At 38.5% G+C, this 13654-nt stretch overlaps 1 protein-coding gene across 5 annotated transcripts in view; it reads left to right on the top strand.

Annotated features, from left to right (window-relative positions):
• The window catches only part of NFATC3 (nuclear factor of activated T cells 3), a 99197-nt gene extending 89906 nt beyond the window's left edge, over positions 1-9291 (top strand). For 3 of the 5 annotated variants that reach the window (XM_061593601.1, XM_061593599.1, XM_061593600.1), the window contains one exon: positions 4994-9290. In XM_061593601.1, the coding sequence (XP_061449585.1) occupies positions 4994-5118 (125 nt within the window). In that variant the 3' untranslated portion in view covers positions 5119-9290. Of the gene's footprint in view, positions 1-4993 lie in introns of all 5 variants that reach the window. The other 2 variants (XM_061593605.1, XM_061593602.1) reach the window with 1 other exon arrangement.
• Positions 9292-13654: the final 4363 nt, after the last annotated feature.

Below are 13654 nucleotides of genomic sequence, written 5' to 3'. Positions count from 1 at the left end.
ACAGTGGAGTTCCTGAGAGCTCTGCCCAAGTGTACATAAACAAAATGAATTTTAGGGGGCTCGCAGTGGCTAACCAGCATGCAGATAGAGCTTGGGAATTATGCTGAACAGCTTAGTGGAGTGACCAACTTCTGCTTGGGTTGCCTATGCACAATTTTAGTACTTCTCAAATCTAAAGTTTTTTGCAATGTCATTTGTAACACTCTTGGGTGTTTGGAGTATTGACTGCAATAGAATCCAGATGTGGCTGTGCAATTTTGTGTGTGTTGCTAATTCAGAAGCAACAAACCTAACAGTCTGCTGTCTGAAGTTGATACCTTTCCTCCCCAAAATATTTGTTTTCTATAAATTCAACCCTGTTCTGCTTACATAGGAATACCGTAATTGCTGTCTTTTCTTTGCGTTTAAACATAAGATAATCTTTGAACTATAGTTGTTGCAACTCAAAACTTAGCTATTTCTAATCTAGGATTACCGGCACATCTCTGACACAGCTGTATTATGATTCACTTGTGTTTGAGCAGAGGTTCTACAGTCTGGAGACAGATTAGCATAGCTTGCCAATAGACACCCAACTTTAAAGATCAAAAGGCAAAGCATATCGTTCCAGCAACTTTATCAAATGTCACTTGTCACCTGTTCTGCTTACAACTATACCGCCTCAAAATAGTTTTCAAATGGTCAGCAGGTAATCAAATAGTCTGGAATTCCAAGTTCTCGGGCTACATGTAAACAGGATTTTCTTTTTGCTTTTCTTCCTCTGGAGTATCTTGCATAAAATGGATATCGTATAAAATGGATATAGCCTAGACATTTATAAAACTGAGGATATTCCTATAAACACATAAATGCATAAAATACTAAGAAACACAGAGTTAATTTTAGTTATATATTTAAAAGCATTTATATATGGCTTAATAGTTCAAAGTAATAAAGTTTCTCCTTACTGATATTCTGCTACTGGTACAGTCTTTATCAGTTGAAACTGCCACCACATGTTTTTTCAGGGAATAATGACCCCTCCCTTGCACACAGCAACTCTTCTAGCAGTGAAATAAACCCCATAGATATCTGAGTCACTTACTTCCTGGTAAATGTGTGGATTCCAGCCAACTTGGGTGGGTGTTTTCTGCTATGCATGGTGAAACTGAGTCCTTCCTGAAAAAGGTTAATATGTTGTAAGGTCCATTCTCATGGGCTGCCCTAGCTTTTAAGGCAAGAAGAGTGAAACCTTTGAGAGCAGGCAATAGCTGAAAAACGGAGATGCATTTAGAGGGGAATTATGCTCAGTTTTAGGATTATAGATTATTCGCTACTGATTTTACCTCAATATTGGTGTCAGTGTTGACATCATTAATGTAAAAATTTACAAAATATAAATTTGATTTAAGCCAATTATTTGAAGAACCGAATGACAAGACTACTGAATGGCTATACACAGAGTAGGCTGACTGAAATCAATCAACTTTCCTAACTTCATTCCATTTATTTCAGTGGATCCCCACTGACTATGTCTTAGTTGGATGCAACTATATCCATCTGCAAAGTCCAAGCCAAATGGCCATGTCTTAGGGGAACTTGTTATATTCATAGAGAGGAATAAGGCTATAAGAGCGCCAGGTCAAGACTTTCCTCTTCTCCCAGGCATTTTAGCATGTGTTTTACATTGTTTTTATATTGTTTTAAATTTTAAAATTGTGTTTTAAATTGTTTTTAAAATATGTGTTTTAAATTGTATATTTGTTTTAATGTTTTTGATTGCTGTAAACCACCCAGAGAGCTTCGGCTATGGGGCGGTATACAAGTGCAATAAATAAATAAAATATCCCTAGTTGGCCTAGCTGCTGAGATGTTTGGGAATGTATTTTAAGCTCACAAGTTAAAATTGTGTAGACCTAGAGACTAGATGGAGTATTGATAGGAAGGATTTATAAATAGGAAAAGGCAGCATGGTCACAATGATACTTAATGGATAAGACTGTGTGAGAGATGACAGGGTGGAGCCTATGACATAGGAAGCTGCCTTAGGCAGAAGTCAGCTCATTGGCCCACCTTAGCTCAATACTTTGACTGGCAGTGGTTCTCCAAAGCGTCAGTCAGGGGACATTCCCCATCCTATCAGGAGATGCCAGGGATTAAACCCAGGACCTTCTGCATCAAGACAGTTGTTCCACCACCGAGCTACAGCCCATCCCCATGAGAATGGGGGGTGAACATCTGCAAATTTTTGCAGATAGCTTCTGATTATAATCTAATTATGGCTTGAAAAATCCAATATTCCTCTTTTGCATTGTGTAAACATATCCTTGGCAATGTTTTTCTCAACATAAAAACAAACTGAACAAATAGTAGTAATCGTCTGGCTATTATGGAGTCCAGAACAATACTACACATAATTCTGGCAGGCAGAAGCACTCGAATTCAAATAAAGTTTATTTTGCTGCATTCCCATGTTTAACAGACATATGCAGATGCAGCCGTTGGCTTGAACAGCAGTGTATTTAAGAGCTTGCAGTGCATACAGGGACAGCGTTATCGTTTGTAATGTGTTGGGATTTATTCTGGATTCTATTTTTGTATTAAGGCTTTATTTAAGTCATCATCAAAATGCATATTTAAAAGCAACATGTAAGAAATTTGCAATACATGCAATCTCCTGTCACTTATCAATAGACTGACTTGTTAACTAATCAGCTTCTAACTTTAGAAATGTGGAAGGCATGTTCTGAGTCTCTTAGGCAAAGTGGATTACAGGCGGGCCCCGCTTATACGGCAGGTTCCGTTCCGGACTGCCGCCGTAAAGCGGAACCTGTTGAAGATAATGGTGCGCGTCACACAAAAATGACACCAAAATGTCGCAAAAGTGCAAAACCGGCCTTAAAACGGGGAATTTCCCCTAACTGAAAGCCACCGCATCAGTGGAACACCGGAAAACAGAACGCCGGTAAGTGGGGCCCTACTGTATTAGTTTCACGCAAGATACGCAATTACAATGGAAAGATTTAGCAACATACATTCAAACCAATCAAAAATTTTTTTTTATTATAAGCTGTCTTCTGGTGATATTCCTCGGCACTTTAACAGCCTACAAACTTTAACATTTAAACAGTGTGCTTCTTTACTTGTATCCTTTACTTAAACTGCCTTTGTCTGTAGTCCCCAAACAAATTCCTAGCCAGGCTGCAGAGTGTTTGGCTAAGAAAGGAAGAATACTAGCCAAGTCTGCCAATATGAATAGAAGGGTTAGGGGCAGGAGTAAGGACAATGGGAGGGAGAATAAGAAACTGTCATCTTCCCTCACCCCAGTCCTGCCTGTGAATTTTTGCAGGAACCCATACTTAAAATTGTGTGATTTTTTTCTCTCTGCTTGCAGGCAGGTGAGCATTATTATTATTATTAACCCGTCATTCACCCAAAGGTCCCAGGGTGGGTTACAGTAATTTTAAAAACAGCATTAAAAACAACTTAAAATCACGAAGTAGGATGGGTCCTAAAAATATGCATCCTAGGTGTCAAAGGTCAGGGTAAATTCACTAACTCTGCAGTGCAAAATTGTAAGTTAAGTTGTTGCTATGTAATCACAAGTATCTCCTATAAACTGGGAAGGAGAAAATCATTCCTCTGTTTTTGGATTTGTTGCAATGATGAGCTCAGGACTAACATAAGGTCATTTTAGCTAACTAAGAAGCAGAATGGAAAGTGATTAGCTCATGACTAATGCACTGTAGAAAAGGAACTGCAAGGAGAAACAACAGTATTAAATCATGGTCTTGACAAATTCAATTCATGACTTTTTAAAAATAAACTTCAGGCTGCTAGTCCCTTGGGGCTCTTAGAAGGCATCTTAGCAGAACTGCTTACTACTGCCAGAATTGCTAGGCTTGGAAGTGATGACAAGTAGACATAGAAGAGTTTGGAATGTGATGGCACATAGTGCAATTGAGAATAAATATCTCCTCTTGAAGGAGAGTATTGCTGAGTTGTATATTCATTTTTTCACAATGGTTAGCAATGAGTGTAAGCAAAAACAAAAAGCTATCAAGTGCAAAACTCATTGTCGGGTCTGCCTCTAAAGCACGGTCTTCCAGGTGGTGTTGGACTTCCACCTCCCATCAGGCTCAGCATGGCCAGTTGTCAGGAATGATGGATGTTGAAGACCAACAACACCATCTAGTGGGCCTTAATTCCTGCTGTAAATGCTGTGTGGAAGCTGCAGTTTAAAGTACAGCAGCTGCATTGCTGGCTAGGACAGAGCATATGGATCGTGTGTCCCCAGTTTTGAAACAACTATATTTTTCTCCAATCTTGAGTACAATCTGGTTTTATCTTTTCAAAGTCCTAAATGGGTTGGAACCGGGATATCTAAAGGACTGTCTCCTCCTTCTGCATGAAATATCCTTCCTTGGGTACTACAGTTCTCAGAGGTCCTTCTCTGGGTTCCTCTTCCTGTGAGGCACAGGACACCCTGGGCTCCTTTTTGGAGGAAGGGCAGGATATAAATTTGACAATAAAATAAAAATAAACGTTAACTTGAGAAAAGGGCCTTCTCAACTTTAGTCCCTGACTATGGAATGTTCTCCTCTCTCCCCACCCTGCCCCAGGTGAGAACATATTTGGCCAGGCCTTTTAGATTTGCCTTTGATGCTGTTTTTATTGCTGGCTATTTGCTCTTAACCATTTTGATGTTTTTATTGATTTCTGTCAGCTGCTCTGTGAATCTTTGAAAAATGGGATAAAAAATGTGTCCCGTTGTAACTACTTCCAAAGCATGCTCTCTCCAGTCCATCTATATTGTTTATAAACCTAGTGTCACTCTGCATGCTTTCTTCGAATAATATTATAGAGATTTTTTAAATCACTACAGCTTTAACTTCATTTAAAGTGAAATGATATAAATATTATCCAACATGAAGAGCTCTAAAAATGTGCCACCCAGAAAACACTGTTTATGTAAACTTGGCCCAGTGTATTAATGCTTTCTCTTTCCTTTCAGTGAATGAAATCATCGGAAGAGACATGTCACAGATCTCGGTGTCCCATGGAGCAGGGGCAGCCAGCCATTCTCCACATGTATGTCCTGCATCTCTGGAGACAGGAATATCGGATGGAGTTCAGTAGCTTGGGACGTAGCGATCCAGAAAACTTGGCACTTTCCCTCTGAATAATGCTTCATTCCCCACCCTTAGATTTACTGTGCTTCCGACTTTGTGGCCTTGATGATCTGGAACAGTGGATCCTTGCATAGCTGTTCTGGGAGTGTGGGGGAGGAAGGGTTGCACTTCTGGCTTCCTAGGATGCTGTAAAAATTACTTACTAAAAATGGACATCAAGAAGCAACCCCAAGATACTTTAACCTTGAAAAAAATACCAATGAGCTCAGCTTGTTTTGTGCATTTAATAGAATATGTTTATATTAAGTTCTTAATTGTATGGAGAAATATAGTTTTGCTCTCAATATGCACAGTACTGAATGTGGGGATTTTTTTTTTTTAAAAAAATACACATTGTCATATGCTGCTTTTCCTTAGAGACATTAGGACTGTAATATAAATTTGTATACCTTTTTGGGGAATCTTTTTGAAGAGCCTTTAAGCTTATATTGTTCAAAAGAGAACTTTTTTTATAATGAAATCTTCCAGAGGCACAAAAGTACCTGTCATCTTAAGCCAATGCCTTGGAAGTCTTGTGTATAAAAAAAATAGCATTTTCTTTGGATTTTTAGGAAGCAAAGCCAAATGTAGGTCTGTGTTCTTTATACACTGAAAATCTTTGGTAGGCTGCAAAGAGACCATTCCAGCATGCAAATATTGGGATAAAAATAACATTCCAAAATCTAACTTTTATAACTTTATACCCCTTGGTAGCACAGGGCCTTCTAAATGAAAGTTTTTTTCTTGTTCAGAACAGTTTGTATAAATGCTCATTTTTAAAGAGAGAACCAAGATTTTTGGATGTTAAAAAGCCATGCTCTATAAGGAAACTTTTTGGTCAGAGTAGTTTTAAGTACGGGTTGTCCCCGCTATCTTGAAATCCCTCAGGTAGGGCTTTTCACTTAGTCCATGTTTTTTCTGGTAGATAAATCCAGTTTTTATCTCTTGTTATACTTGTTTCTTAAAATATTTTATTGATAGCATTGTGACACTTCTGTTCATGGGAGTTCCTCCTCTACGAAATTTGATTAGTCCCGGTATGTAATAAAGTAATATAACAGGCTTCGATAAATCAGTGAAACATATTTCAGATTTTGAAAAATTCTCTAGACCCTCATGCTTGTTGTACTTAACACTGCTAACAAAGGCGGCTTACTCTAGTAGTCAGCAATGATTAGGGCACTACCCAGATGAACTTCTCTTGTGCAAACACCATTGAAATTAATGGGGCTTGTGCCCTTCTGTACTCCTCTTGCACTTCCAGTAGCCCACACCATCAAGGACTAATGTTTACACTACATTGTGAAATCTCAGACCTTTGCATAGAAGAATCAGGAGTGGGGCTGAAACTGCCTAGTGAAACAACTGTGTTAGTATTTCATACAATGGTGAGCCATTATGATTTGGAACACGCAGCGGTAAACAGAATCCAACCATTTAGGATCAGAATTCTCACTAGATAGTTTATTTCTGTTGCTCTGTGTATGGCTATTGAGTTCTGGTAAAAAGTGAAAATCAAGATTATTCAGCTTTGGCTAGTCAAACAGAATGAGGGACTCCAAATTGTAAAGAACATTAAGAGGATTTTTGAAAGCCACGAAGTGAAGATAAATCCAACTCTCATTCTGTTGTAAAAACATTGCAACATAAGTCTTAACTGCATCTGAAGTCTTGATTCCTGTAAATATGGTCAGCAGTAATAGGAGCTTTTTATACTTATGCCGTTGCCAACCTGCTTACCACTAACAGAGTTGAAATACCGTGCTGTGGGAACACCACAGGAAACATGAATGGGAAACCCAATGAGTTTTAAGCAGTTTCCTGTGCAGAGAACATTGTAATAAATAGTAATAGTAAGTATTATTATTGTAATCATCATCTTGTAAGTTGTTTGTTACCCAAAGGTTTCCAATCAACTTACAACATATTTAAAAACATAAATATCATGAAAATAGAACAAAACAACCCCCATAACAGACACAGGAAGTTTTGGCAGCACACAGTCTTTCAGAAGCCTGGGGGGGGGGGAATACTCTACCTGGTGCCAAAAAGAAGGTGCCAGGCATACCTCACCGGGGAGAGTGTTCCACAGACGGAGCCACAACTGAAAAGGTCTTACCATCCTCCAAGCCTCCCTCAGAGGGAAGACCTGGAGAAGGGCCTCAAATGAAAATCTGAGGGTTTGGATAGGTTCATATTGGGAGAGGCGTTCCAGAAGATGTTGGGGTCCTGAGCCTTAAAGAGCTCAGGACCCCAATAAGCCTCTTTTTAGTTATTCAGAGGGGAACTGATAGATGTTGGCCCAACCGGCAATGTTCTGCTGACCAGATTTGTCACTTACACTGCCAGTTGCCTACCATTCAATGTAAACTATAGTAAAGTAAAATATAGTAGAGATGTCTTTGCTCACTTTCAGCGGAAGCATGATGCCTGTCTTCAGCAAAGTTCCAATCAAGTTTAGAATAAATATTTAAACATAAAGAGTCAAAACAAGCTTTGGGGGGTTAGAATCTCTATTTCAAGAGGGAAGGAAGCGGCCTTCATATGAGCAGCTATCTCAAATGCTTTAATCGGGTGGATATCACATTTGAGTAGCTCTTAAATTCATGCAGAGCCCCCAGTAGATTTGCTTTTAATTAACTCTTTGAGAGATGTAACATTTTCATTTGTTCTGCGGTTACTAGATTGCCATGTGTAAATACGAGAAATCAAAGAAGCAGTTCTGTCATTTGGAGAAGATAGTCTCTCTGTAGTGCTGCTTTGCAAGTAAGTCTGTCTCCTGTTCACAGAACCTAAACAGTTTATAAATACTGTATAGAAGCCGAAGTAAGGCTAGTTACACATGTAGCTCTTCACTCCTTTTTAAATTTCCTAAGCCTTTTCGTGCATAGTTTGATGGTTGCTGTATTACAGTTCTCACTCCATAAGTTACAATGTGTCTGTAGTAACCAATGATTTCAGGGAGATTTCATGTTTTCAGAGCTTTCAGTACTCTTTGGGGTTTTATGCTCCTTGATGGTGTGCGGTATAGCCTCTTCTCCCTCTAGGTCCTCCTGAGTAGTTTTGAATTTATATTGTACCTAAAATATGGGAATCCAAACAATCCCAAGTTGCTATGCACTAAGTGACCAATCCACCAAGTGCTGCAGTGTTACGGCCTCTCCCCATTTCAGCAGTTTGCACAGGAGTCCCTTGTAAGCTGCTGAAACACATGGAGATTTTGCAGCAATAGAGATTGATGGATTGTTCACAAAATCTTCTGATGCCTTTAAATGCCTTGATGCCTGTAGATGTAGAAATGCTTTCCTATTGAAAACAAAAACATAGACTGTGGGTACTAAAAATTGTTGGTTTTGCCTTGTAAACACTTCAGTGTAAGGGTCTTAATTTTATTTTTTGCTTGTGTGATGCTATAGGTGAAAGACTGTTAATCTTGTGTTTATGTAGTGGATATAAAAGCACATGATCTCCATTGGACTATGCAACTTACAATTTGCAGCAGCAGCCTGTGACTGGCACTTTGGCATCTACCTTCCTAGCCTCTCTGGCCTCCAAATCTACGATTGCTTTCTATGCCGATGTCCAACTTTTTAAATATTATGGAAAGCATTAATAATATAACTCAACAGAAAGAATGGAGGCTTTTCTTAATCAAATGAGGGGGCAGTGTATGGCCCATTGGATATGGGCTACTAAAAGTAGTTTTGGCTTTACCAAAGTTTGACCACAATCTGGCACTCATTGTAATAAACTCTTCATCAGAGAAATGGTACTGCCATCCTTTGTAAACCAAAGATTAAAGAAGAAAGACAAAATTTTGTTCGTATGCAAGCAAAACTTTGAAAACTCTATTTTTGATACACAGAATAAATATCATTCCTTGAGAGGTTTGGAGATTGTTCAAATTGAAGTTTTATATTTAACCATGTGGGACAACAATGATTTAAGACTAAAGGTTACATTCTAGATGTTTACAGAGCCTTGTAATTTCATGTACATTTTGTGTATTAAACCTTTTGTAAGTTATGATTGCAGTGCTACATGCAGAAATACAAAGGGAAAAACTTGCATTTTAGGCTCTTGAATCATAGTGTTGAAATAAAGAAGAAAATGCATAAAAGTGTGTCTCTCCAATGAAGTGTGTGCACTATTTTGGGAGATTCTGCATGCATTGGCATGTTTTGTATGAGAGGATGAGACTTTTCTCATAACCTTCTTGGCCCTTGGGAGCCTTTAAATTTGCCCCAGAGTCCAAACTCATTTCACAGTAGCTTAACTGTGGTGCCCTTCCCACAGTACCCAAGCTGCTTTTTCACAAACTGTAGTAACAGTTAAATGATCCAAACGGATGGGCAGGAGCCAAATACAAGAGTCCTGGCAATCAAACTTGTGTGGAGAACGGTACCAATTCCATGAGAACTCTTCCAGATTGGTGTTTCTCTTCTCACCGAGAATGCTCAAAAAGCTAATAAGCAACATTAAGGGAAGCTGATCCATGCTGTTTTGTCTTTTGACACCAGTCTCCATACATGTCACTAATAAACAGAAGTTAGCATAGTGGCTCAAAATACTTGTGAGAATGGTCTCCTTTTGATTCAATTGATCCTAATGCACTCGGATACTTTTTGTGTTACTCACACACCTACCTCTTACTTTTGAGCCTAGACTAATGGCAAGCAAAAGGGCAAAAGTCTCAACTTCCTAGAGCACCAGAATTTTTTTTGTTTCAACTTATTTATTAGCACTTTTGCAAAATACACCAGAAATATAAAATAATATACATATAATGTGCAGAATATACATTACAATAATCCAAATAAAATAAATGGTCATAAGCTTTCTTGGACCTTGTTACTCCAATAAATAACAAACAGGCTCCTCCTCCTTCTTCAAATCAACATTTGAGCCACTGTTAACAAATGCATTACTATTTCTCTATCAACCGGGTGTACAGACTCTTTAATGAAACCAAAAAGTACAATTAAAGGGTCATGTGGAAGCCTATATCCTGTTACCATTTCAATCTAATTAACATTTTTTATCCAGAATTTGTTACTCAAGGACAGAACCAAAAAATATGGACCATATCTGGTTGCAAATTTCCATCTCCAGCATAAGTTACTAACATTACTATAAACATGGTTTAGCCTTGCAGGTGTCAGATACCATTGGAAAATAAACATGTAAAAGTTTTCTTTTAAATTTATACTAATTGCAATACTTGCTGCCATATCCAGTTCCAAACTCTTACTGGGATTTATTTATTTATTTATTCATTTATTAAGTTTATATCCCATCCTTCCTCCCAGAAGGAACCCAGAGTGGCAAACCAAAACACTAAAAGCACTTTAAAACTTAAAAACAAAAGACTTTAAAGCACATTAAAACATCTTAAAAACATATGTTTTTAAAAAAACTTTAAAAACATCTTAAAAGCAATTCCAACACATGCAGACTGGGATACGGTCTCTCTTTAAAAGGCTTGTTGAAAGAGGAGGGTCTTCAGTAGGCGTGAAAAGATAACAGAGATGGGGCCTGTCTAACATTTAAGGGGAGGGAATTCCAAAGTGTCAGTGCCACAACACTAAAGGTCTGCTTCCTGTGTTGTTTAGAACAGACCTCCTGATAAGATAGTATCTGCAGGAGGCCCTCATCTGCAGAGCACAGTGATTGACGGGTATATAAGAGGTAAAACAATCTTTCAGGTATCCTAGTCCCAAGCTGTATAGGGCTTTGTACACCAAAACCAGAACCTTGAACTTGGCCCGCTAACTAATGGACATCCAGTGCAATTCTTTCACCAACGGGGTAACATGTTGGCAATACCCTGACCCAGTGAGCAGCTGCTCCACTGCATTTTGCACCAGCTTCCAGACCAACCTCAAGGGCAGCCCCACATAGTGTGTGCATTACATTAATCCAGCTTGGAGGTTACCACTGCATGGACAGCAGTGGTCAGACTATCCTGGCTAGAAATGGCCACAGCTGTCTTAGCAGCCAAAGCTGGTAAAAGGCACTCCTAGCGACTGAGGACATTTTATTTTATTTTTTATTTATTAAATTTATATACCGCCCGACTAGCAATAGCTCTCTGGGCGGTGAACATAAAACAGGGTCTGGGTCTCTAGTGACAGAGATAGATCCAGGAGCACCCCCAGACTACGGACCTGGTCTTTCAGAGGAAGTATGGCCCCATCCAAAGCAGGCAACTGACCAATTATCTGAATTTGGGAACCACCAACCCACAGTGCCTCCGTCTTGCTAGGATTCAAAGTCAGTATATTCGCCCTCATCCAACCCACCAAGTCCAGGCACTGGTCCAGGGCTTTGTATCCTCAAATATTTTCCCCAATTTCTTTGGTAAATGTTATACAGCATAAATTTTCAAAAGTGATTACCCCCCCAAATTTGCCTATATTTTCTTAATAATCTATATATTTTGAAGATGTAAATATTGAAAAAAATGGTAGTTGGGATTGCTGCATTTCATCTCTGATTTCAGCACACATTTTAAATGTCCCTCCATTTATCAGCTTAGCAATTTCAATTAACTCATATTGTTTACATAAAGATAAATTGCCCAGCACTGTTCCATTTCTTCATTGTACATGATTGCTGTTAATGGTGATAGTCCTGGGCTTAATTTCCTTTTTAATATATCCCAATTAATCAGATTTGAATTTGATTTTAGTATATCTTTGTCAAAATTCAGTTGATACCAAAGTGTGTTTTTCAGAACTGATCGATATGATGTCTCCTTTTGTTGCTCTAGAACTATAGCTCTATCAGGCTGACACCATTCTTTTAAATGAATTAGCATGGCTGCTTCATGGTATTGTTTTACAAATGGGAGTGATAACCCTCCACTCGTTATCATTCTTGTTAGTGGATTGTTTTTGTTTTTTGCAACTCTCGGTTTCTTTCCACGCCTCACAAATTCTGTAAGCACATTTTGCCACCTTCAATGGTATATTCAGAAATAAAAATAATGTTTTGGGGAGTATCACCATTTTTAAGGCTGACATCCTACCAATCCAAGAAATTTGCATACGACTCCATCTAGCTAGATCTTTTTCTACTTCTCATTTCACTCTAACCAGCTGCGGCTTTGCATGACTTTTGCAAAGTCCCACATACACACTGGCTTTGCAAATTATGTCTGAGTAAAATATTAAAACAAAACTGCCTGTTTCAGCAGGAAAGAATATGAAGGGAGTCCATATAAGTGCATTATATAAAACTAGGCCTTTTTAAGTTCCATATTTAGAATCAGAAGATGAGAGAATTCCACTCAAGAAACTGCAGTAACAGGTAAGCAACTTGTGTTTTAACACCGGGGTAGTACTCTTTCCTACACGGGTGTATTTTATCATCCTATTTGTTTAATCTATACGCAGAACATATACTGAAAGCAGGATTGGACCAAGATGAAGGAGGTGTGAAATTTGGAGGGAGAAATATCAGTAATTTAAGATATGCAGACGATACCATACTACTAGCAGAAACCAGTAAGGATTTGAAACGAATGCCGATGAAAGTTAAAGAGGAAAGCACAAAAGCAGGACTACAGCTGAAGGTCAAAAAGACTAAAGTAATGACAACAGAAGATTTATGTAACTTTAAAGTCGACAATGAGGACATTGAACTTGTCCAGGATTATCAATACCTCGGCACAGTCATTAACCAAAATGGAGACAATAGTCAAGAAATCATAAGAAGGCTAGGACTGGGGAGGGCAGCTATGAGAGAACTAGAAAAGGTCCTCAAATGCAAAGATGTATCACTGAACACTAAAGTCAGGATCATTCAGACCATGGTATTCCTGATCTCTAGATGTGAAAATTGGACAGTGAAAAAAAGCGGATAAGAGAAAAAATTCATTTGAAATGTGGTGTTGGAGGAGAGCTTTGTGCATACCATGGCTGCGAAAAAGATAAATAATTGGGTGTTAGAACAAATTAAACCAGAACTGTCACTACAAGCCAAAATGATGAAACTGAGGTTTGGACACATCATGAGAAGACATGATTCACTAGAAAAGACTATAATGCTGGGAAAAACAGGGAGTAGAAAAAGAGGAAAGCCAAACAAGAGATGGATTGATTCCATAAAGGAAGCCACAGACCTGAACTTACAAGATCTGAACAGGGTGGTTCATGTCAGATGCTTTTGGAGGTCGCTGATTCATAAGTTGTAATTGACTTGAAGGCACATAACAACAACAAAGTACTCTTCAGTCTGCAGATACCATCTTTTCAGGATGTCCATTCTGCACAACCTAGGAAGTGGACCTTTAGTGTTGTGGCACTGACATTTTGAAATTCCCTCCCTTTAAGTATTAGACAGGCACCATCTCTATTATCTTTTCGGCGCCTATTGATCTTCCTCTTTCAACAAGTCTTTTAAGTAGAGACCTTCTCCCAGTCTGCATCTGTGCTGGAATTGCTTTTTAAGATGTTTTTAAGATGTTTTGGTTTAATATGTCTTAAAGTCTTTTGTTTTAA

This window comes from Rhineura floridana, chromosome 13 (assembly GCF_030035675.1).
Source record: "Rhineura floridana isolate rRhiFlo1 chromosome 13, rRhiFlo1.hap2, whole genome shotgun sequence".
Lineage (NCBI taxonomy): Eukaryota > Metazoa > Chordata > Lepidosauria > Squamata > Rhineuridae > Rhineura > Rhineura floridana.
The sequence above is the reverse complement of the archived record's forward strand: the minus strand, read 5'-3'. Positions and strand labels throughout refer to the sequence as shown.